This window comes from Cyrtonyx montezumae, unplaced genomic scaffold, assembly GCF_038088225.1.
Source record: "Cyrtonyx montezumae isolate F1298 unplaced genomic scaffold, pur_monq_1.0 scaffold_13, whole genome shotgun sequence".
In the NCBI taxonomy this organism is placed as follows: Eukaryota; Metazoa; Chordata; class Aves; order Galliformes; family Odontophoridae; genus Cyrtonyx; species Cyrtonyx montezumae.
In genome coordinates this window covers 30,401,027-30,423,523 of record NW_027071859.1, presented here as the reverse complement: position 1 = coordinate 30,423,523, position 22,497 = coordinate 30,401,027, and the positions used below count along the sequence as shown (strand labels likewise).

Below are 22,497 nucleotides of genomic sequence, written 5' to 3'. Positions count from 1 at the left end.
CGTTTGGGATAAAATATGTAAATACTTCTACAGAAACAGATCACTTGGCAAAGTGTATGAGATAGTGTAAATATAGTTAAGTGACACTGAGGAAACTGAGGAACAATGCTGAATGCAAGAATTCGGTGTAATAACAAGAAGTTTGACTTTTAAATTAAAAAAAAAAGAACAACTCACAGTGGGCTGTTGTGATGGTTTGGTTTTTTTTCTAAATTGCATGGTCTGGTTAAAATTGTCCTTCCCCCATCATGCGTATACAGGTTTGTAATGCTGCTTTTTGCCTTTTAAAACTAATTTTTAGTTCACTTAGATGTATGTTAAAATGGTAATGTAATTTTTCAAGGAAGTATAAATTTGGGCCAATGCCTGTTAGTGAGACTTGGTTTTCTTCTTTCCATTGTCACTGTGTGTTGCTCCTGTTTTGCAGTAGGTTGATGTTACTAAACAGGGTCGGACACTTGACACATCTCTGGGGAACTCACCAGATGAACTTGTAGCAAGCTGTCCATCGCTGCTTGTCAGCAACAAGGATATCAGCAGAAATATTGGCCTAGGCTGTTTATTCACTATTAGAGATTATTAAAATATATCTCTTGATCTCTGTTACATTTGTATGGCTTCCCATAAATTCAGATGTATGTTAGGATTTATATGCTTGTATGAATTTATTGGATTCTTTAACATAAAGCAACCACTCGTTTTTCAAATTACTGACAGAACATATCTGCGAATCAAACTTTTAGCTTAAGTTTTTTCTTTTACATGAGCGATGAATTCATTTGAAGGCATTGCTGTGAGCTGATTTCTAAGCAGGACTCATCTTGCATTAAGAGCAAGTAAGAGGTAACTTCTGAATAGGCTGAGGTTGTGTAAGATCGCTTTATTGTTGTGACAAATACCTTTCTTTGTTTTATTTTGTGTGGTGGATGTGGGATGTCGTTTTCTTTTTACTGTAGGTTGATGTGTTGGAAGCATAAACTGGATTTATCTTGTGACAGTTCTAATATGGGTTTCTGCTGTTCTGCAGTAGACTTTTGGCAAGGAGAAGATTCATTATAAAGCAAATGCAGTTGCATCTTCTTGTATAAGGGTAGGGTGAAGAGGTTATAGCAAAGCCTTAAGGCAGTAGTGGCCAATCAAGTTGGTGCTTCACTCCACAGCTAATGATCCTGCTCCTTCACAAAGTGTCTTGAGTTAGGAAAACTTCCTTGAATCCTTGGGCTACATGTGCACTAACCTAAATGGTTCAGGGCTGTTGTCATGGCCTGAAGCCAATAGGCTTGGCAGTTATCCATACCACTAAGTGCTTTTGCTCTTATGTAGAGTAGCTACTATCCGGTTTGAATAAAGTTTGACCTGTGCTGACTCATGAACTTCTGTCCTTTTGTCTCATTTGCCTGGGCCAAGCCAGGCAGGGCAGGAGGCTTGTAGACGGTTGATGCTAACAAGTGAAGGTCATTGTGTGCCCAGACTGGTGCCCTGGTCCTGCTTACTTCATCAGTACAGGCATTGCCTTTGTCCAGTGTAAGGACTGCCTAACCAGAGTGGTGATGACAGTAGCAACTACCTGTCTTGGGATTATACTGTTTTAATTTTTGGGTTTTTTGTTGTTGCTGCTGTAGTAAGTAGTAATATTCTTCAAAACAAGAACTGAACTGTCTTTAAAAGAGTGGGTAAGTGATTGTAGTTGTTTAAAAGCAACTTGCCCTGGAGAAGACTTGAATGTTTGCTGGTCTGCAGTTAATAGCTGTGTGGATGCTGTATGCATCTTAAATGTGAGGTAGTCTACTCCTCTGTGGAAGCTGTTATGGTCCTCTTGAATGCCTCATGCTAGGTATAAAGTGAGAAGCATACGTTTGGGTAGTTAAAATTGGAAGTTTGATGTATCCCATCTTCATTCTCTGCTTTGCACTTCAGTACTTCTTTGAATGTTTGTATCATAGGCCACTTTTATGTTATGTTTTTCCCCAGTGATGGTAAATTGAGAGAATTACTACAGAAAGGTGTTCATGTGACTGGTTGTGCAGTGCTGAGAGGAACTTTCCTTTCTGGGAGTGCGTTTTGGCTGTTGAATCCAATATAAATATCTTTTTCTTCTTTTCCCATTTGGTAGTGGATACCCTGTTCTCAAGAAAGCTGAATGGAAAATACAGACTTGAACGCCTTGTTCCAACCGCAGTCTATCAACATATGAAGATGCACAAACGAATTTTAGGACACTTATCTTCTGTATACTGTGTAACTTTTGATCGGACTGGAAGGCGAATATTTACTGTGAGTACAAAATTTTTTGTATGATTTTTTTTTTTCAGTACAGATAACATAGCTTCCCAAACCTGTGTGTATTGATGTGTATCAGTAGTAGGTGAATGCTTTGCTGCTGTTACTCCCAGATGCATTTTAATAACAGTGCCAGTTAACGTGTTCAGGTAATTCAGCATACATATGAATGTGCTGGTGACTGCTGATCCATGCAGTTCAGTCAGAAAACTGCAGTTATTTTCAGTGAAATTACCCTGTGCAGATTCTTCCCCTAGACTTCTCTAGGGAAAGCACAGAGGAAAGTACAGCTATCAGGGAATTGTGGAAGTCAGGGAAGGTGATCAGTTTGTAATTAGATTATTTTAGCTTTTTTCTCTAATTTTTATTACAATTAAAATGGCTATTACTAGTCTGGTGACAAATTTGAACAGCATGTTGATGGTAAAATGTTAAAAATTAGCCCGGTGTTTTGTAACAAATGTTGGTTTGAGGAATTATCTGTGAGATCCCAGGAACTGATTTTTGTAGCAATGTTTTCAGGATTTATAGCTATTTTCATTGTGTTGCTGTGATGGTGTGTTGTTTTTGTTTTTTGTTATTTTTGTTCTTTACTCTGAGGATACCTGAAGTCAATACTGAAAGTGTGAGTTTCATAGAGATGGGGAATTGCAGAAAAAAGGCATCAGTGTACTTTGGATTCCTTAGTGAGTAGTCAACTTTAGTAAAGCCAAGGATTGTATCAGTGCACTCCTTGTGTCAATCTGGGATGCTCTGACTGCATTTGTTGCTTTCTCTCTTTACTGGCTTCTTGTGGTGTGCTTGTGGATTTGGGGACTTGTTTGCAATCTTTGAAATGCCGAGACAGATAACTCGGGGGCTGCAGATGGAAGTGCAGTTCAGTTTGATACTATTGCAGTTGGATCTTCTCAAATGCTTTTAACTTGGTTGTAAATACAATTTTCCGTTTTGCCCACATAAAGTTTATTTAATTCATTGTGTGGAAGAATGTGTGGCCGCAAGGACTGTGGCACTTAAAGAAGTATGAGCAGACTTCTGTTTATTTGTTTACTTGTTCGTAGTAGAGATTTTCTTAATATTTCTTTAGCTTTCATTGACAAGCTTAAGTCCCTCAACAGTCATAGGCATTAAATTCTTAGCATCTCCTCTAGTTTGTGCATGATTCACCTGTCAGAAATTGTTGCTCTGATGTTGTGGGTTTATTTTATACGTGACAAGGCAGAGTGGGTTAGGGATTTTATGTGCAAGTGTAAAAATCCAGTGTTCATCCTGTGCAGCTCTACATAGAAACTTCTGTCTGTGCTTCCTTGAAGAAATGCCTGAAACTCCTTGTTAAGGTCTTATGATTCATCATTTTCTTAAATCCCATGTTCCTGAAATCTGCTGTCTTTGAGGGACTTACTAAAGTTCCCCTGAGTGCATCTGTAATGAAGAGTAGAGTTGCACATTCCCTTGTGTTTTGCAGTGTGACTTTAAAGTGGCTAGAGACATGTTTCTCTTAACTATAACAACAATTTATTTCTAAAAGGATAGTAGAATAACCTGAAATAAAATGAGGGGAGCAGTTGTGCTTCTGCAACCCCTGAGCTCTGCTGGCAGTCCTTTGCTGAGAGATAAAGTGGTGTACTGATATAATTGCTTTAAAAAGATCTTGGATTCAGACTGGAATTATTTCAGTTTGCTGTTGTACGAAGTGTCTGTAGAAAGTAACTGTAGCTGGTGGGTTTTCCTTTGTGGGGCTGGAAGAGAACCTCTTACCTCAGTGTTATCAGATAAATCCAGCAGGTTTTGTGCAGATGTTTAAATGTCAGTAGACAAATGGAGTACCGAAGTGTTCTATTCTACATTGCAGTAAAATCCAAGTTGCAGTTGCTGTGGTGATGCAATTTGTTGATGAAGTAAGCATTTATAATTGAATTCATAAACAAAAGGAAGACATTTAATTCTAGACATGTCTGTTAACAGCATATGATTTTGTACACATCTGTAGGGAATTGTTCTTGCTCTGATTTTACTCTACAACCTCCAACTCTTTGTGCGACGTTAGCTAGGTAAAAGATTGCTTTAGATTTATAATTGGCTGTAGAAGCTGTGTTTTCCTTTCCTCTGAAGGACTGAAAGCCTCCACATTTAAGTTCTGTTCATGAGCTGCTTCAAATTGAAAGAAAGAAAAAGTGATCTCAGCACATTTTTTATTCATACTATTCTGAGAGGTCTGCTATCTTAGGAAGGAGATGCTCTTAGTTTGCCTAATGGCAGTGAAAACAGGACATAAAGCAGTTCTCGTGCTAGCTAGTAGGCCATGCAATGACTGGTCCTATTTACATTCTATTAAAGATTTCACAAGAGATTTCTGAAGATCAGCCTCTTAGATGTTTATTTCTGAAAGTAAAAAAATATCCCTAGTATACAAACTGGGGTGTCTTGGTGATTTCTGTTTTCAAATTAACTGCAACAAATACAGCTGCTTTACTTGCAAAGACACACTTGAGACGACTATCAGCCCTCAGTGAAGGAAACCTAATTATTTCTGAGACTGTTTTGCATCTCTTGGAACCACATGCTGGTGGTAGGTACAGGCATTGCCTTCTTTGCTTCTTGAACTGCTTGATGCTTCCAAGTTAGAAAGTTGCTAGCTTTATTTCCCTCACCTCTATCTTCCCATCTCCTCTGAGATCCTCTTTCTAGGGAATAATAATAAGCAGGGGAGTGTAATAGCCTACAGTTGGAAAGAGACTGATCTGTATGGTTTTTGGCAGTTTCACTGCAGCCCACGAGTCTCTGTAATGGTAGGAAAGTGAACCAGTTTTACTCCATACCTTGGTAATGCTGTCATCAGTTCTCTGTTGAGGCTGAGCTCGTTCTAGGATTTGTTTTTGACAAATGCTTTTAATAGGCACATAATTTGTAGTAGTTTCAGACATAACCTTGGAAACGGAGGCTGTGGTGTAAGCTGATGCTCTTGCTGGTAGAACTGGAACAGTATTTTTAAGAGTTGTGAATTATCCCATTCAGTTCAGACAGAATCTCATGGATTTATTTGAGCTCTAATATTACTATCTTGCCAAGATGCTACAGAATTTACAACTTACCTTAGTCATTTTTCTTGCTGAGACTTGTTAACAGTTTAATTTTCCTCTACAGGGGAGAGAGGTATGGCACATGCCTCTATAGCTGTCCTGGAGCCAGCTGGTGGGAAGCAGTCTGATTTTTTTATGCTGATCTGCTCTCCTCAGTTCTCTGTTAAATAGACATCTGAGGTTTTTCCAGGTGGCATTAGTAGTCCTGAAGCTAGCATTCTTTTTCTTTCTTTCTTTGTTTTTTATCCCCCTTGTTTCTGACTCTTTTACATCTCTCTTTATCTATGCACAGACTGTTCTCCATCAATTACATTCTGCAAGCAGCTTTTTAAGGGGCCTTGTAATGCAAGGTTTAGTTTATTGGGTTCTCTTTTATTTATTTACTTATTTTCTTTGAACAGTCTGTTCATCCAGTAGAATGACTGCAAGCTGTAAGTGAGTAGTTTATTCATAATGTTGATCCTTACAACGTGAGAACTGCAGAAGCATGTTTTATGTGATATGTATGGTTCTGCAGAGAGTGTTACTTGTGCAGCTCCAAGGAAAACAGGGCTGGTGGTTTGAGATTTCTACGCTGTGATGCAAGTAATTAATGTTAATGGCTTGGCTCTGTTCTCATGCATATTTTTGCTTTGCCTAAGAGATTAATCCACTTGTGAGAGTTTTTCCATCCCTACTCTTCTGGAATGTTGGGAGGTTTTGGATTCCTTTGAAAGTTTCAGGATTCCTATTCTCTTCTTTATTTCAGGTCTCTGTTTTGTGGATGAAGTATTTATCATGTTTATCACCATGAATTTCACTTACCACGTCGCTTTTCATCTGCCCTGTTTTATTTTGTTTGTTTGCTTATTTTTTGGTTGTAACTGTTCTTCTAAGAAGAATGTGCAAGCCTTTTCACACTCAGAATCTTAGAGGGATCGCAGTAGAACAGAGTGAGCTCATAATGGTTTTCAGATCATCGTTGTGTTAAGTAGGTACTGTTTTTGGCCAGATTTTAGTTAAACGTTCTTGGGCCCAGAGAGCTGGTAGAAAAACCCACTTGTAGTAAAAATCAATAGCAAAGGTATTTTTTCACTGTCTGTTAACTGCTCTTTTAATTTACAAAACTTGTTGTCCTACATTGATCCCTGAAAAGGATAATAAACTTTGAAGAATGCTTAGGACTTGATGATCTCAGTGCACTAATGACTGACTTTGGGAACATGTGGATTTCTAATTAAATGATTGAGCTTAACAGAGAGTTTGGAACTTTTGCTAAGCTTTTGGTACAGAAGTGCAAATTCAAACCTAGAAAAACAGGAAATGTCTTAGTTGAGTAGTATGGGTGCTTTATAGTCTGCTTCTATGCTCGCTTTAAGGAAGCGAAGGGACTAAACCAATCTGTTTAAAACTTAGAGCTTAGAGGAAAAAATGGTGCCTTTTTTTCTTTTAACTCTTGTTTATACGCTCTAAAGAGCAAGTTTAGAGCCTGTCGAATTGTGCATTGAAATAAGTTTGAAAATGTGAACGACTGAGTGTGCCTCCCAGTTATTTTTCTACTCTGGTTTCTCAGTAGCTTAAAGTGAATAAATTGGGTAATAAGTAAAATAAGCCTGAATAAAGATGTCATTGTGCAGATTTATCTGTGGAACTTTAGTTTTATTTTATTTTCAGTGGTTCATTTTATAACTGCTTTAGGTGAGGAGGAGAAAAGTTTAGGCTAAATTAAAGTACAAACTAAGGGAGTGACTTCCTTGTAGAACAACTTACTAAGGGTTTTGTCAATTCAAGGCTCTGGTTTATTTGTATTTCATGAGCTTGGCCTCCTGAGATGACTTTTTCTGAATTGCTGAGCTTCAAGAACGGATTGAAATAAAAGTTACAGAGCATATGGTATATCTGCAGGCAGAGGGAAATGGAGGTGTTTGTCCCCAGACTTTGTCTGCCTCAGACCTTTGTTCTGCGTGTTTGTCTATGCCAACTTTTTTCTCACATAAAATCTGGTGAGATGAACCCAACAACTGGGAGGAAGGGATTAATATGATGCTGATGTTTTTATTGCACAGGTTTTGCTATGGCATGTTCTTTGCTTCTTGGAGTCCTGTTCTGCTTCCCCTGTTGGGTCTTTATAACAGCTGTTTTGGAAAGCAACATCTCATCGCATGAGCCTCTTCCAGTGAACCAGGGTGCAGAACAGAAGTTTTAGATTGAGAGATTTTTCTGTTGGAGGAAAAAAACAAAACAAAAAAACAACAACCCAAATGCTCAGTATCTTGAGTTTTGTCTAATTGAACTGTATGATTAAAAACAGCTAATGATTTCTACTGTATTTCTAGGGATCAGATGATTGCCTTGTAAAAATCTGGGCAACAGACGATGGAAGGTTGTTGGCTACCCTGAGAGGGCACGCAGCTGAAATATCTGATATGGCAGTGAACTATGAGAACACCATGATAGCTGCTGGAAGCTGTGATAAAATGATCCGAGTCTGGTGCCTTCGAACTTGTGCACCCTTAGCAGTTCTGCAGGGCCACAGCGCGTCGATAACGTCATTGCAGGTAGGTTTTTGCTTTGCAAAGTCACTTTAGTAATATGCATTTTTAAACTGAAAATGAAACTGCCCTAAAACATTCCATAGAATAATAATAATGTTGATCTTGCAGCTAAGCTATGAAGGGAGAAGGGATTTTCATGTTACTTGTTGCAAAAATGGCAGGTTTATTATGATATCTGATCCTTGAAAAATGCCAGATGTAATCTGTTTGTGGGAGGAAAAATAGATAATTTTTCTTTAAATTAAATAAATAAATTGCACGGTACATGTTGGCAGTTCTGTTGTGAAGTATGATTCCTTTGCAGACTGTGATTCTGAGCCCAGGTGAATTGAGTAAAAACTGCAGTCGCTGCTGAACAGTTTGCTTTGCTTCCTGTTTGGAGTTGCTTGATATTGCACAGTTTGGATTGTGGGGAGGGAGAAGCCACAGTGCTTTGTCAGGCAAGCCAGAAAGGTTGTTCTGTAGGAAGAAAATTATACTGAGAAGCACTGTGTTGTTGGAGTACTGACTTTTTTTCTTCTCCCTGTCTCCCCAGTTCTCTCCACTGTGCAGTGGCTCAAAGAGATACTTATCTTCAACCGGCGCAGATGGAACAATATGCTTTTGGCTGTGGGATGCTGGCACCCTTAAAATAAAGTTAGTTGTTATTTTATTTGTTGCTATTTATTTGTTTGTGAGTAAGAATAATATACAAATGTTGTAGAAAAGTCTTGTCACTGGTTGGTTCACTGCCTGTGCAATACTTGGATGTGGTCATTTCTGGGGGTAGCTATAACTTGCTTGTCTTTTAAGGACTCAGTTATGTTTTAACTAAACATTGAGGGTTTTTGTACAGATAAGTCAACATGCAACCATTTTTTTCTGTGGCTCTATTAATCAAGTAATGTGACATCAAAGTTGGCCTTTTTGTTCTGTTCTCATCTCTTAATCCCAAATGAAATGAAAAATTTGACAAAATGTGCTACGAGATGATGGCAGTTCATACTTGAGATTCTAAGTTTTAGTGGGAGGAGGTAATGTTCTAGCAAGAAATTAGGACTGAGTTAATTTTAGTTTGTTTGTCTGTTGTTTTCTTATCTCTAAAACCTTATCTCTAAAACATGTTCTTAGTTGCTTTTTACTGTAGCATGGTAGGAGGTGGTACTCATGGGCTGTGTATTGGTGGATGAAGTTGACTCTGAAGTTTCTGCCTTCAAAGGATAAGATATGAAAAATCTTGTCAGAGCCCTCAAATCATTTATTATTATTAATAAAAATAACTTCTTCACTGGCTTTCAGATGTTTTTTCTCCTTCTTAATTGTGAAACATCTGGAGCGTAAAATTGGAAATAGTTAGTAATCACTGATAATTCAGTTTTGAGGAAGGGATCTCTTCCCTTTTCCTAATTAGAGAGTAGTAGAATTAATGAGACTTAAATGGCTTACGGTATGTAAGCTGGGAGATGAATATTTGGATGAATCATGGAGTTAGATGGAATTTGTTTTGAGGTAAAACATAGCAAGCGAGCTGGTTTTGTTTATGGTAGAGGATTCTCAATTCCTATCCATGATGTTATGTAAGTGTAGAATACAAATTTTAGCACTCAGAAAACATTTAAAGGAATGAAGGTGCGTTTTTTTTGTTTTAATAATCCTTTTGTATGTAAATAGTTATAGAAAAGTTCCTGAGATAAATGAGTTCAGTTCAGTTGAGTCTTGCAGAATTAAAAGAAGGTAGTCTTGTATTGCAAATCATGCAGTGATTCATGTTGCTCAACAGGAGAGTGCGGAGTAACTTTGTGAGTGGATCTTTACTATCTTTAACAACTTGTGGTATTTTCTATTCTGAGTTTGAGGAGACAGAGGGACTCTTTAAACTTCAAGGCCACCCCTAAAATAACGCCTCCTATTTTATTATGTTGGGTCACAATGTCAGAGGTGGGTGTTGTGGTGTGGCAGTAGAGGGTGAACCTTCCTGCTGACATTCCATTCCATTTTGCTGTTGTGTGACAGATGGCAGCAGAGGGACAGTCTGACAAAATGCTATCTGACATGGAAGTGCATATGAAACCAAGGTGTATCATTAAATTCCTCCATTCATAAAACAGTAGCACCCATTGATATTTATCAAAGTTTGTTGTGCATTTACGGAGTCCTAACAGTGGGTGCAAGCGCAGTGGGGTGGTGGGTGGTGTGTTTCAGCAGTGGCAATGGCAACACAGAAGACAAGCCATGTTCTGGACAGTCATGCACAGCAGTGACACCACTCAGTGAAGAGTGTTGCAGTCAGCTTGTCCATGCTAAATGGTGGATTACAACCAGGGAACTGTGTTTAGATCTGAATGTTAGTTTGAATGCATTGGAAACAATGGTGGCAACATTGGAACACTGCAAGCTGTGCGCTAGGTGGATCCATTCAGTAGACCATTTGCAAGCTTGTCAAGATCTTTTGAACCAGTACAAGGCTGAAGGTGACAATTCCTTGGATTGCATCATTAACAGTGACAAGATGTGATGTTACCACTATGAGCTGGAGTTAAAATGAGTAGTCTGTGGAGTGGGGACATGTGAATTCACCACATTTCACAGGAGAAAAGGTGCATGTAGCCCTTGCTGGTTAAAATGATGTGCCCTGTCTTTAGGGATAGGAAAGGGGTTACACGCCAGGATTTTCTGAAGTCTGGACAGACCATCAATTCTGACCGCTACATTGCGACCCTTGGTAGTGCTGAAGATTTGAACTTCAAGCATTGAGCCAAAGATGACAACTTTTCTTGTGAAACTTGAGACCCATACCAGTTTGAGTACTGTAGAGCATGTTGCCAGTCTTGGCTGGAGACTGTCCTACCACACACTTTATAGTTTGGATTTGACATATCCAGACTTTTGCCTGTTTGGGTTGAGGAGAGACAGACAGACTAAGGGCAACTTTTTTTTTTTGTAGCTGAGAACGTGCTCTATCAACTAGTGTAATTTTGCCCTTTGTATCTCTTGTGATTTTCATAGAAATAGATAGGAGGCATTACTTTTGGAGCAACCTACATGTGTCTTTTCAGACTGGAAAGTGAACGTGTGAAGTGAGTGAGACCTGTACATTTGTGAGTGTCCTGAAGAGGTTGCATAATACTTAATTGGTTGCTGACTCTTCTTATGCTAGAGGGTATCAACTGAAACTAGGAGGTGATTAGAGGTCAGAAGGAGATAGCTCTTAATGTGCAACTGAGCTATGAAACTCCTTGTCATAGATTATTATACGTCGAAAACTTAAATGAAGGAACTGAAAGTTATCATAGTGTACTTTTTCTGCTCTTACACACCTAGTTTTGGCTACTGCTGAAGGTAGGATGCTATTCTTAGATATGTTCTAATTTAGCAGAGCTGTTATGTGTTTGAAGTACTGACGCTTTTTCATGAAAGCTAAAACATGTGCTAAGTCTAAATAACAAATACTTGTGTCTTTTGGGACTGTAACATAATTGTATCTTACATAGGATACTGCAATAGTTGCACACTCAGAAGAGTCTCTATGTTGCTCTTCTTAACCTTGCTAGTTACAGGAAGTTCTACCTAGTTTTCTAAACTATAAACTTGTCTAACTGTTATCATCATGTTTACTCCTGTAAATCATGTTAATGATACTGTGAAACTAGGAATCCAGTGTAGTTTTTCACAAGGAGGCCATGTTCATGGGCACTCTGCCTCAATAATAGGTAAGGGTTGTTGTGGTTTTAGATGAGGCAATTGACCCTTTGAATTACCAAGCACGGGAACAAGCTGCCTAGAGAGGGTGTGGAGTCTCTTTCTCTGGAGGTATTCAGAGTCAACATAGATGATTTCCTGTGCAAACCTACTTGAGGGTACCTGTTTTAGCTAGAACATCAGACTAGATATCCAACCAGAGTCACTTCCAACCCCCACGCTTCTACGATTCTTTCAGGACTGTGAAAACATGGCATATTCCTTTCACATCTGTTCAGTGGTGTGCTGGGGGAAAATAAGTAGTAGCAGTTGTAACTGTCAAAGGAAAGAGGAATCTCATTCCTAAAACCCGTTATGAGGTATTTTTTGTGTGTTTGTTCTTGATTTGTATTTTTTTTTCTTACAGGTCCCACCCCTGTTCTGTTTTCTGTTGTTCTTTTTTTTATCTGCAAATGTTTATTTGTTTCACTCTTCAAAACACAAGGATTTCTGTAATATGTTTGCCAGCAGTTCTGTTGCTGTATTAATAGTATCTCTGAAATTAGAGGCATCCTATGTTGGTCTCCTAATCTTTTGGATAACTTAATTATTGAGGCATGTTAATGCTTTGTTTACATGCACGCCCCAGACAGGAGATTTCTGGCAACAGCTTTGTTTTTATAAGCTGCTAAAAGAGATTTTACAGTAGATTTTGTGCCATAGGATGAGTGGCAGACCACAAAATTCTCAATGTTGTTCAGAAGAGCGATCAACTCTGCAACTATTTTCTTATGCTTCTGTGACTGGTGTGGGTGCATGTTCTTTACTTGAATAGAGCCACCTGTGTGATCCCATTCTTTTAGTGAAGAGCTTCCTGACCAGGCAGTTAGGGGCTATGCCCAGGAATATTAGAATTCCAGTCAGATCAATTTTGTTTCTACATAGAGGAAAAGGTAAGGCTGTTGTTTCTGTAGGTAAAGAGGTCAATGAAAGTAGTCCAAAGGGAAATAATTAAGAAATTAAGTGATTGATGCCTTTCCCCACATTTAGTCTCTGTTACTGTTGGAGTAGAAGAAACAAGAGTTGCGTTCTGTTACAAGTGACTGTGGGAAGAAGAGAAAATCAACCTTGCATCATCTGAAATTGATGGGTAATTGCCTCAAGTATGAGGGAGAATGGTTATCAGTGTACAAAAGTTATTTGTGCTGCAAAATATTTGCATAAGTGCTTTAAGGAAGATGCTGTGTTTTCTGCTTATTCTTATGCCACCTATTTAGATTGTGAGTTTGCAGTGTTAGTCTGTTATTGGCAGGCCAAGTGCACGAGGCAGCAGAACTGTCTCACAGATTTGGATAGAGGAACTCGCTATACTGCTTCTTGTCAGCTCTACTCGAAACAAAAACTTCAGCAATACACATGCTGATGATTTTTATATTCCTATTTTGGACAAGAATTCGTTAATTTCTCAACTGTCTTCAAGGTGCTAGCATACTTAGCATCTGCTTTCTTGCACAGAAAGTAGCTGATGTTAGAGGAACTGGTCATACTCTACAATGCAGATACGCTGGACCTTGTTCATTGGAGGTTTGTAAACCAAGACTCAAACTGGAGGCGTTTTTTGGAGAAATCATGCTTAAGCTGTTGTTTGTCCAGAGTGAGGTTAGGCTGCATGGCTCGAGTTGTGTAACCGTTCCCACACTAGGATGGTGCACTGAAGATGAGCTGTAGGCTGTTTGTACTGGGGAGTGTTGTCCTTGGTTGAAGTAAATAGTGCAAATGAGTTTTTTGGCTGCTGCTTTTAGTTCAGGCTGTGTTTTGACTTAAGCCTCTCTTCTTGGGAGGAAAGTGGCTTACCAGGACTTTCTTGGACCTGTGAAGTGTTGAAGGTATCTTAGTGTCTTGCGAACACTTGTATAATTAGAGTGAGAAGGCTTGTTAAAGCAAAACAATTTTTTATGTATTTCTTGATGTTATCCTTTTGTCCACCTCCCTTGCTTCCCCAAGTTACTGATTGTCCAGCTCATTGTATAGATTGCAGTCTGCTGTAGTGTGAAAGAATGCCATAATCTTGTTTCCTAATGGCTAAAATTGCACACATTAGAGAGATGTAAGCTGGGGACTTTGATTATCCAAACTAGAACATAAGTGCTTACTTGCTCTGTTTTGCAGCTGTCCTAACTCCAAAGGCAGAGTCCACAAACCACAGTGGAAGAAAACAGCAGCCTATTTATCTATTAACACTTGCTCCATGTTATGTAAGCTGCATATTGAATCATCTGATAGTTCATTTTAAGTTAGTATCGCACTTATGAAGGACTTGAACTGTTTTGTGTGATAGATCTGTCTTGTGTAATGTATCTTGCAATGGCTTCTGGCAGGGAGATGTTAGGAGTAATCTTAGCTCCTGAAGGAAGATTCACAGAAAAGCAGCCTGTACTGAATGGACAAGTTGGAAAAAGATTTCTTAACTGCTATTCACAGTGTGTTTAATACTTTGGTTTATATATAGACACCATTAAGACCATATAGACACCATATAGACACCATCTTCTCCTCCATCTGAACTGCCACAAGTCCATGGGGCCAGATGGGATCCACCCAAGGGTGCTGAGGGAGCTAGCAGAGGTGATTGCCGAGCCACTTTCTGCCATCTATCAGCATTCCTGGTTATCTGGAGAGGTCCCACAAGATTGGAGGCTTGCCGATGTGACTCCCATCTTCAAGAAAGGCCGTAAGGAAGACCCGGGGAACTACAGGCCTGTCAGCCTGACCTCGGTATCAGGGAAAGTTATGGAACAGATGATATTGAGGGAGATCACACGACACGTGCATGGCAATAAAGGGATCAGACCCAGCCAGCACGGGTTCACCAGGGGCAGGTCGTGCTTGTCCAACCTCATCTCCTTCTATGACTGGGTGACCAGACAGGTAGATGAGGGAAAGGCTGTTGATGTAGTCTACCTGGACTTCAGCAAGGCCTTTGACACGGTCTCCCACAGTATTCTCCTAAGGAAACTGGCAGCCCGTGGTGTGGACAGGTTCACTCTTCTCTGGGTGGAGAACTGGCTGGAGGGCCGTGCCCAGAGGGTAGTGGTTAATGGAGTTAAGTCCAGCTGGCGTCCTGTAACGAGTGGTGTCCCCCAAGGGTCAGTTTTGGGGCCCATCTTGTTTAATATCTTTATTGATGACCTAGATGAGGGAATTGAGTGTACCCTCAGTAAGTTTGCAGATGACACAAAGCTGGGAGGATGTGTCAAACTGCCTGAGGGTAGGGAGGCCCTTCAGAGGGATTTGGATAGGCTGAACAGCTGGGCTGAGCAAAATGGGATGAGGTTCAATAAGACCAAGTGCCGGGTCCTGCACTTTGGCCACAATAACCCCATGCAATGCTATAGGCTTGGGGCAGAATGGCTTGAAGAATGTAGAGAGGAAAAGGACCTGGGGGTGTTGGTTGATGCTCGGCTCAACATGAGCCGGCAGTGTGCACAGGTGGCTAAGAAGGCCAACAGCATCCTGGCCTGTATTAGAAATAGTGTAGCCAGCAGGAGCAGGGAGGTGATCATCCCCCTGTACTCAGCTCTGGTGCGGCCGCACCTCGAGTACTGTGTTCAGTTTTGGGCCCCTCACTACAAGAAGGACATTGAGGCCCTGGAGCGTGTTCAGAGAAGGGCAACAAAACTGGTGAGGGGTCTGGAGCACAAGTCTTATGAGGAGCGGCTGAGGGAGCTGGGATTGTTTAGTCTGGAGAAGAGGAGGCTCAGAGGAGACCTTATTGCACTCTACCACTTCCTGAAGGGGGGTTGTGGTGAGGAGGGGGTAGGCCTCTTCTCCCTGATAAGTAATGACAGGACGAGAGGGAATGGCCACAAGTTGCGCCAGGGAAGATTTAGATTAGACCTCAGGAAGCATTTCTTTTCTGAAAGAGTGGTCAGGCACTGGAATGGCCTGCCTAGGGAGGTGGTTGAGGCACCATCCCTAGCGCTGTTCAAGAAGCGTTTAGATGAGGTGCTTAAGGACTTAATTTAGTAGTTGGGTAGAGATAGTGATAGGAGGATGGTTGGACTAGATGATCTTATAGGTCCTTTCCAACCTTATGAACTTATGAACTTATGAACTTAAGGTTTAACACTTACTACTTCCTTTGAGATAGCAATAACTGATATGCTAAGAGACCTCTCTCCACCTCTGCCTTCAACTGAAAACAAAAAAAAAAAGCCTTTTTGATTTGGAAAGAGAAAATTTTAGATAAATCAAGAACATGCATTCTTTTATGTTAAACAGATCTTTAGTGATGACACTTGTGGGTGTAATGCTGCTGTTCTCACGCAAGTTTATTCTTTAAGGGCTGAAGTTTGCAGATGGTATTCTGTGCAAGACCACCTACTGATCTGGGGTTGCTGCAGTATGTGAGCAGAACTGAAGTGATTGAAGGACCAGATTTAGTTTTGTTTTTGTACATGTACTCTTAAAGTGCCAAGTCGTTGATGCTTTAGTTCTGCTTGCACATCAGGTACTAAAATACCTGACTGGAAGCACAGTGCATGAAGTAATACCTCTTTAATGCATCCAGGCATTATCATAACATTCTGTGGGGTCTATATGGAACTAGTGCTACCTGCAATTAACACGTGCTTTCAGAAGAAACTCCTGTCTTTAACACTGTAAAAAAAACCAAAAAACCAAAAAAACATCAAATTTATTTACATTTTTTCATGTGTGTATTTTAGTAGAAGCGATCATGTTCAGCAGGAGAAAACTAAAGCTCTGATATACTCAGTGGTTTAAAACTGAACCCTGGGTATGGCTCTGGTGTTCCGTTCCACTTTACAGGTGACTTAAAGGGAGATGTTTTCTGTGTCAATATTTGAGGGGAGAGAGACACAGGATTTAAGTTGTATCACTCAGAACTGTGCCACATGTAATTGCTTGGTCCATATGTATGTCTTAGTTTCCTGAAGATCAGATCATGAAGCGTAGTTACCACAAATGGTTTATAGATGGGCAGCCATCTGTTCTGTCATATTTAATTCTCTCTCTGTGCTTTATTTCTAAGACACTGGCTTTTTTTTTCTTTCTGAAGCCGTATTAGGAAATAATTCAACTGTATCTTTTATTGTAGTCCGAGGCCAACAAAGTTTACGGAACGCCCTCGGCCTGGAGTCCAGATGATCTGCTCTTCTTTTAGTGCTGGTAAAAGACTATGATTTGTTGATTTATTTAGTCTTTATCTCAATTTAAGAAATTGTTTGGAGACTAAAGTCAAGTCAAATGCAGTTACTGTAGGATATTTCTTGTTAATACAATGAAATTGAGTTAAAATTGTTACTGACAAAAACACAAAGTGTTAATAACGTTCAGAATCTGTGCATTAACTCTTGGTGATGCAGAAGCTCTGGACAACAGTTGAACATAAAACGTTGAAAGGAAGTTTCTTCACCACAGTTCTTTAAAAAGTGGTAAAACCTTTTTCCTCAGAATGATTCTGAAGGTCAACTTCATCAAAAACAGAATTTATAGGGATTTTGTTAAGAAGACGTTGATTAGCAGGTTCTCATGCTCTGAATTTTACTGATTCCTGGAGCTGGCAATTGGTGAAGAATGTGGTGTAAACAAAGATAAAATAGTAAAATGGAGAAATATTTTTGGAGTTACTGGAGCTCTTTTTCCATTCTATCCACTTTAAGATTGAGGCCATTAAGAGCTGAATCACAAACAAATCACTGTGGTGTGCTATCCTTTTGGGTACGTTTCCAGATCCCTATTTATGTGACATCAAATGTGATGTAATTCAACTCAAGTTAAACTTGAGTTTCTGAACTTTTTTTGTTTTTACTGAAGGGTCGGTTACAGACGGAACTAAAATGAGATACAGCTGTACATACAAGAAAATAAATACAAATATTTAATCTTAGTCACATCAGAAAATTCTATAATATCAGCTTGCCTGTTTCTGTTATTATGTCTTATCTGTGTTTTCTTTTCTCAGGTGGAATGTTTCTGGCTACTGGGAGTACAGATCACATCATTAGGGTTTATTTCTTTGGATCAGGTCAGCCAGAGAAGATATCAGAGTTGGAGTTTCATACTGTAAATACTTCATTAAAATTACATATGTATTTGCTTTAAATAATGATTTTGTTTAGTTTGGAATCACTTTTGATAATGTTTTTTTCTTTTATATAGGACAAAGTTGACAGCATTCAGTTTTCTAATAGTAGTAGCAGGTAAGCAAAACATTTGTTTATTCAGAGATAGTCTTTTGACTTGGAGACCTGTAAATATCAGCTTTTTGATGTAGTTAGAAAAAAACTGATTTTACTGTATGGTCTTCAACATAGAAAGCACCTGAAACTATAATTTGTTTTAAATAGTAACTTTCAGCTTTATACCTGTCTTCATTGCAATGAATTGTGCAAACTAAGGAACGGAGAAATACAGGTTAATAAAAAAAGAATTAATTCTCAGTTAAGTGATTGTTGGATAAATGGAAAACGATTGAACAAAATCAGACAAGGTTTTGTTTAGCTATCCTTTTTTAATGCTTCATTGAAATTCTGAATTTTGGATGTGAAGAATGCTGAAGAAAATATCTCAATTTATTGTGAAATTTCTGATATTTCATTCAAATGCTCTAGCGTAAACTTTTATTGCAGAGCAAGCAGTTGCAAAGCACACTTCTTTGTGTTCCTCCATCCACCTCTTTCTCTTCCTTCTGACCCCCCAAAAAAGGGAAAGAAAAAGGTGGGAAAGAAGTCCAAGCTTGTTTACAGCTATTCAGATAAGTATTGTAATAGACTTTGCTTGTTTTAAACTGAAACTCCACTTCAGCTTGCAGCTCTCACTTCAGCTTTTTTCATCTCTTAAATCACTTCTGTAGCTTTACATGAAGTGATAGGTGAATTACAGTGTTAAAATGCTCACTGGGCTTTTATGTCCCAATGCCAGAGCAGTGTGGTAACTGTGCTAGGTGCTCTATGGTCCAAGTGTAATTTGTTTGGAAGGGGTTCACATTAGGGAAATGAATTCCACTTTTTACAGGCTCTTAATTTTTTACTGGTATGTGAAGTGTATTTTCACCTCAGTCCAGTAGTACAGCATTCTTACAGTGTATGGATTCCTTATACTTTAGCATATCTTTTTGAGTTCTGAGTTCTCTAGCTTCTACTATTTTTTGCACAAGTGTCTTTAATCTCTGATTCATTTTTTTCCCCCTTTTCTTAGATTTGTGAGTGGAAGCCGTGATGGAACAGCACGAATCTGGCAATTTAAGCGAAGGGAATGGAAAAGCATTTTGTTAGATATGGCTACACGCCCATCAGGGTAAGTAATGTAAAATGTTTTGTTATTCCATAGATACTTGAAGTCCATTTATATTGTTTGCTCACTTTTTTTTTAATCCATCTTTAATGATTATGAATTAAATGTGCAGTATGCTTGTCTAGCTGTCGAAGTCCAATGAAAACAAATATTTTGCTCTGTATTCAATTGTGGAAATTAGTTTGGTCCTGATAATAGCTCCATTAGTACTCTTCTACTCACTTAATCTAACCAGATACACGAGACATGCTGAAGGCCAGACTCATGCTTTTTACTTAGGTTTATGGGCTAGGAAAACCAGGTCAGATCTCTTACTGAGATTTCTTGCATTTTAGTGATATTTAAAAGTTCACGTGGAATCTATGTGCCCAGAAAAGGGATTTTGAGTTTATTCATACCATGTGCCAGAGCAAATAAATCACCTGCAGTGTAATGGATTCTACTTGGCTAGAATAATCTGAGAATTTACAAGGCTTTGTGAGTATGGAAGACTTCTGTACAGTAGACTAAATGATAAAGAAGATTTGAAGATGAAGGATTGGTAGATTTTGTTTTTGCATGGAGGAAATATTTTCCAATGTTAAATTATTATGAAGATTTAGAGTGATTTAATGGGTAAACCCTTCCCATTAACTTATCATATTGAGTAATTTAAAGGACATTGTTTAATGCAAAAAAAAAAAACCCAAAAAGCTAAAGTAATCTTGTGAACAGACATCTGAAAGACTAAGAGAGGGATGGTAGAGATGGCTAAGTGAACTCTTACAATTTACTTGCAAGTTTGGATAAGAAGGTATCTTGTTATGGGCAGGCACAATAAAACACAAGTATAAAACTTTTGGATGGAATCTGTTTTGCATTTACCACTCCAAAACAAAGTCTGAGTTATTTCTCCTTTGAAATGTAGCCTGTAAAAATTATTAGCTTGAATTGATCCTGGAAAAAATAACAATGGGTTCTCTTTCATAATAATGGTCAAAATGCTGAACTTCTTAGAGAAACAGAACTGTTCGTTTCAGTAGTGTAGTTGAATTCTATTTTGTCCCTTTTGATTGGGGGTTAAGTGCAATTCTGCATGTGATCTTTTATTTTTTTGCAAAAGCACAGTTTAATCAAAGATAATGAAATTGGTGCAGTGAATGGAAATAATTTAGTTTAGAAAAAGTCTCCTGTGCTCTGCATTATTTAGAGAGGAATCTAACTATAACGGTATGTTGCAGTTTTGAACTGTACAGTATATATAATTATATAATGTATTTCGACATGGGGGTGATCCAAAAGTAATGTCTCCTGTTTATTTCAATTGAAACTACAGCTGACACGAAGAGTACAGTAATGCTGTTAGAGGAAATTCTCAGCTACAAAGCAGTAATTTCAGCAGTCTCCACCATTAGCTGTGCATTTTTGCCAGCGATGAGCAAGAGCCCGCATGCTGTGCTTTTACTAAGTTTGCACCAGTGGAGGTGACCTGCTGTTACCACTGCTGAAGTGCACCACCCACTGCCTTGCTGTGCTCACATCACTGTTTGGTCTCCCTCAGTGTTCAGCAAATGTTAATGAATGTCAGCAGGTGCAGTTGTTTTTTATTGGAGGAACTCAGTTGTGCACTTCTGCGTCATCGTCATTTCCGTGTCAGGTGCCATATTGTCAGACTGCACCTCTGCCATCTGACACATGGAAACAAAATGGAACAGAATATTGTTTGGAAGGTTCAGCCTCTACTGCCATGCTGCTGACATCTGCCTCTGATGTCACTGACCAATGTAATAAATTGGAGGCATTACTTTCAGAGCATCCCTCCTACATGGAAGATTCTATGTTTTTGTCCACTTTATTGGTGATATTTGGGGGCATTCTAATGGATTATGTTACAGTTGGCTAGAAGTCCGTTTTTATAAGAATAAAATTAAAATCCATGCAAGATTAAGTGCAACTTGCTGATAGTAAGGTGTTATCAGTGTGGTGATATTGTACTGTTCCCTGAGAATTTTAACTCATTTAGAAGTCTGAGAATACTTCTTTCTGTGTTTGTAAATACATAACATAGGTACTCCAGGCTAAATTTCTGTTCACTAATTGATGAGTTTGGATTTTTGTTCTTCAGCTAACTCGACAAATGCTATGGATTTGAATTGTAGCTAGGTGTATGTAACACAGTCTTTAAAATATCGAGAGAACTCCATAGTCATTGTTTAAGAATCGATAGCTCTTTTCCAATTGTGTGTTGAAAAATGGATAGTATCTGTCATATATCTCTGCTTTCTTGAATAACCAGTGCTGATGTTTTTAATAATAAAGTAAAATACAGGTGTATCATTATTTGTTACAGCCATAATGTTTTTTTTATCAGACTAGAATTGCTTTGAAAATCTTCTTGCTTTTTTGTTTTAGACAAACTCTACAAGGTGTAGAAGATAAAATCACAAAACTGAAAGTGACCATGGTGGCGTGGGACCGCCATGACAATTCTGTTATAACTGCAGTCAATAACATGACACTGAAAGTCTGGAATTCATTCACTGGTCAACTCATTCATATTCTCATGGTAAGGTGCTCTACCTTGATTTATCAATCTGAAATGCAGAATTTATGTATGTATGCATTCTTCCTTACGCATTTTTTTCTGCAGCTTTGTCAAATGTATTTAGACAGTTTAAGTGAAATTAAAATATATCTTAGCTGCTTTGTAGAAAATAAAGCTTGAAATTTACAAATTGTCATTATCGTTTAAGATGTCTGAAATTAACTTTTGACTTTTTTCTTAAAATACTGTCTTGGAAGGAGAGATGGAAACAGTCGTTTCTTTTGAACTTCATTTAGTTTGGTAGATGTTTGAAATACAGTTAATAGATGTAGTTCTCTTGATTAAATACAGACACTTGTTAGTGCAATCTCAACATTCTGTGAATACAAAAAAAGCTGTCTTCAAGAGAAAATACATTTTTTTGCTAATGGTTTTTGCTTATTTTAGCTGAGAAAATAGGTAACTGTAGGTACCTAGAGACGGGAATATTTTAAGCAAAGCTTTCAGCTTAATGTTAACTCTGGAGCTGTAGTTGTCTAACTTCAGTGTTATAGTTAATTCTTGAAGGGATCTGAATTAAATTTCTAATTAATACCATATCTAAACAAATTGAAGTCTAAAAGCATTAGGATTAAAAAATATATTGAATGTAAACTCCAGTCTTATAGAATTGTAATGAAAACTGTGGGGCAAGCTTGTTATGAAGCTGTCATACTTGACGTACTTATAAAGCTAAAATTGCAGTTGGAGGAAGGGAATATAGTATGAAGATACAAAAAAATTGAAAAACATTAAAAAAGTCATAAAAAAAAATCAGCCTGTAGTCAAGTAATTGTTACATGATGAATGCTTTCATGGGTTAACACTGTAGTTGTTGGTGTTACCGTATTGAATAGTATTTGAGATAATCCATTTGTTTATCTTGCTATATTTTTAATTTCAGGGCCATGAAGATGAAGTGTTTGTACTTGAACCACATCCATTTGATCCAAGAGTTCTCTTCTCTGCTGGACATGATGGAAATGTCATAGTATGGGATTTGGCAAGAGGGGTCAAAATCCGGTCGTACTTTAATATGGTAATTACTATGCTTTATGCAGATATG

The 22,497-nt window shown here is 38.5% G+C and overlaps 1 protein-coding gene across 2 annotated transcripts in view; it reads left to right on the top strand.

Annotated features, from left to right (window-relative positions):
- PHIP (pleckstrin homology domain interacting protein) overlaps positions 1-22,497 on the top strand; it is a 100,322-nt gene that overhangs the window by 17,167 nt on the left and 60,658 nt on the right. For both annotated transcript variants that reach the window (XM_065730936.1, XM_065730935.1), the window contains exons 7-15: positions 2,114-2,274; positions 7,676-7,897; positions 8,430-8,530; positions 16,671-16,741; positions 17,538-17,638; positions 17,735-17,775; positions 18,773-18,871; positions 21,260-21,413; positions 22,336-22,470. In XM_065730936.1, the coding sequence (XP_065587008.1) occupies positions 2,114-2,274; positions 7,676-7,897; positions 8,430-8,530; positions 16,671-16,741; positions 17,538-17,638; positions 17,735-17,775; positions 18,773-18,871; positions 21,260-21,413; positions 22,336-22,470 (1,085 nt within the window). The remainder of the gene's footprint in view (positions 1-2,113; positions 2,275-7,675; positions 7,898-8,429; positions 8,531-16,670; positions 16,742-17,537; positions 17,639-17,734; positions 17,776-18,772; positions 18,872-21,259; positions 21,414-22,335; positions 22,471-22,497) is intronic.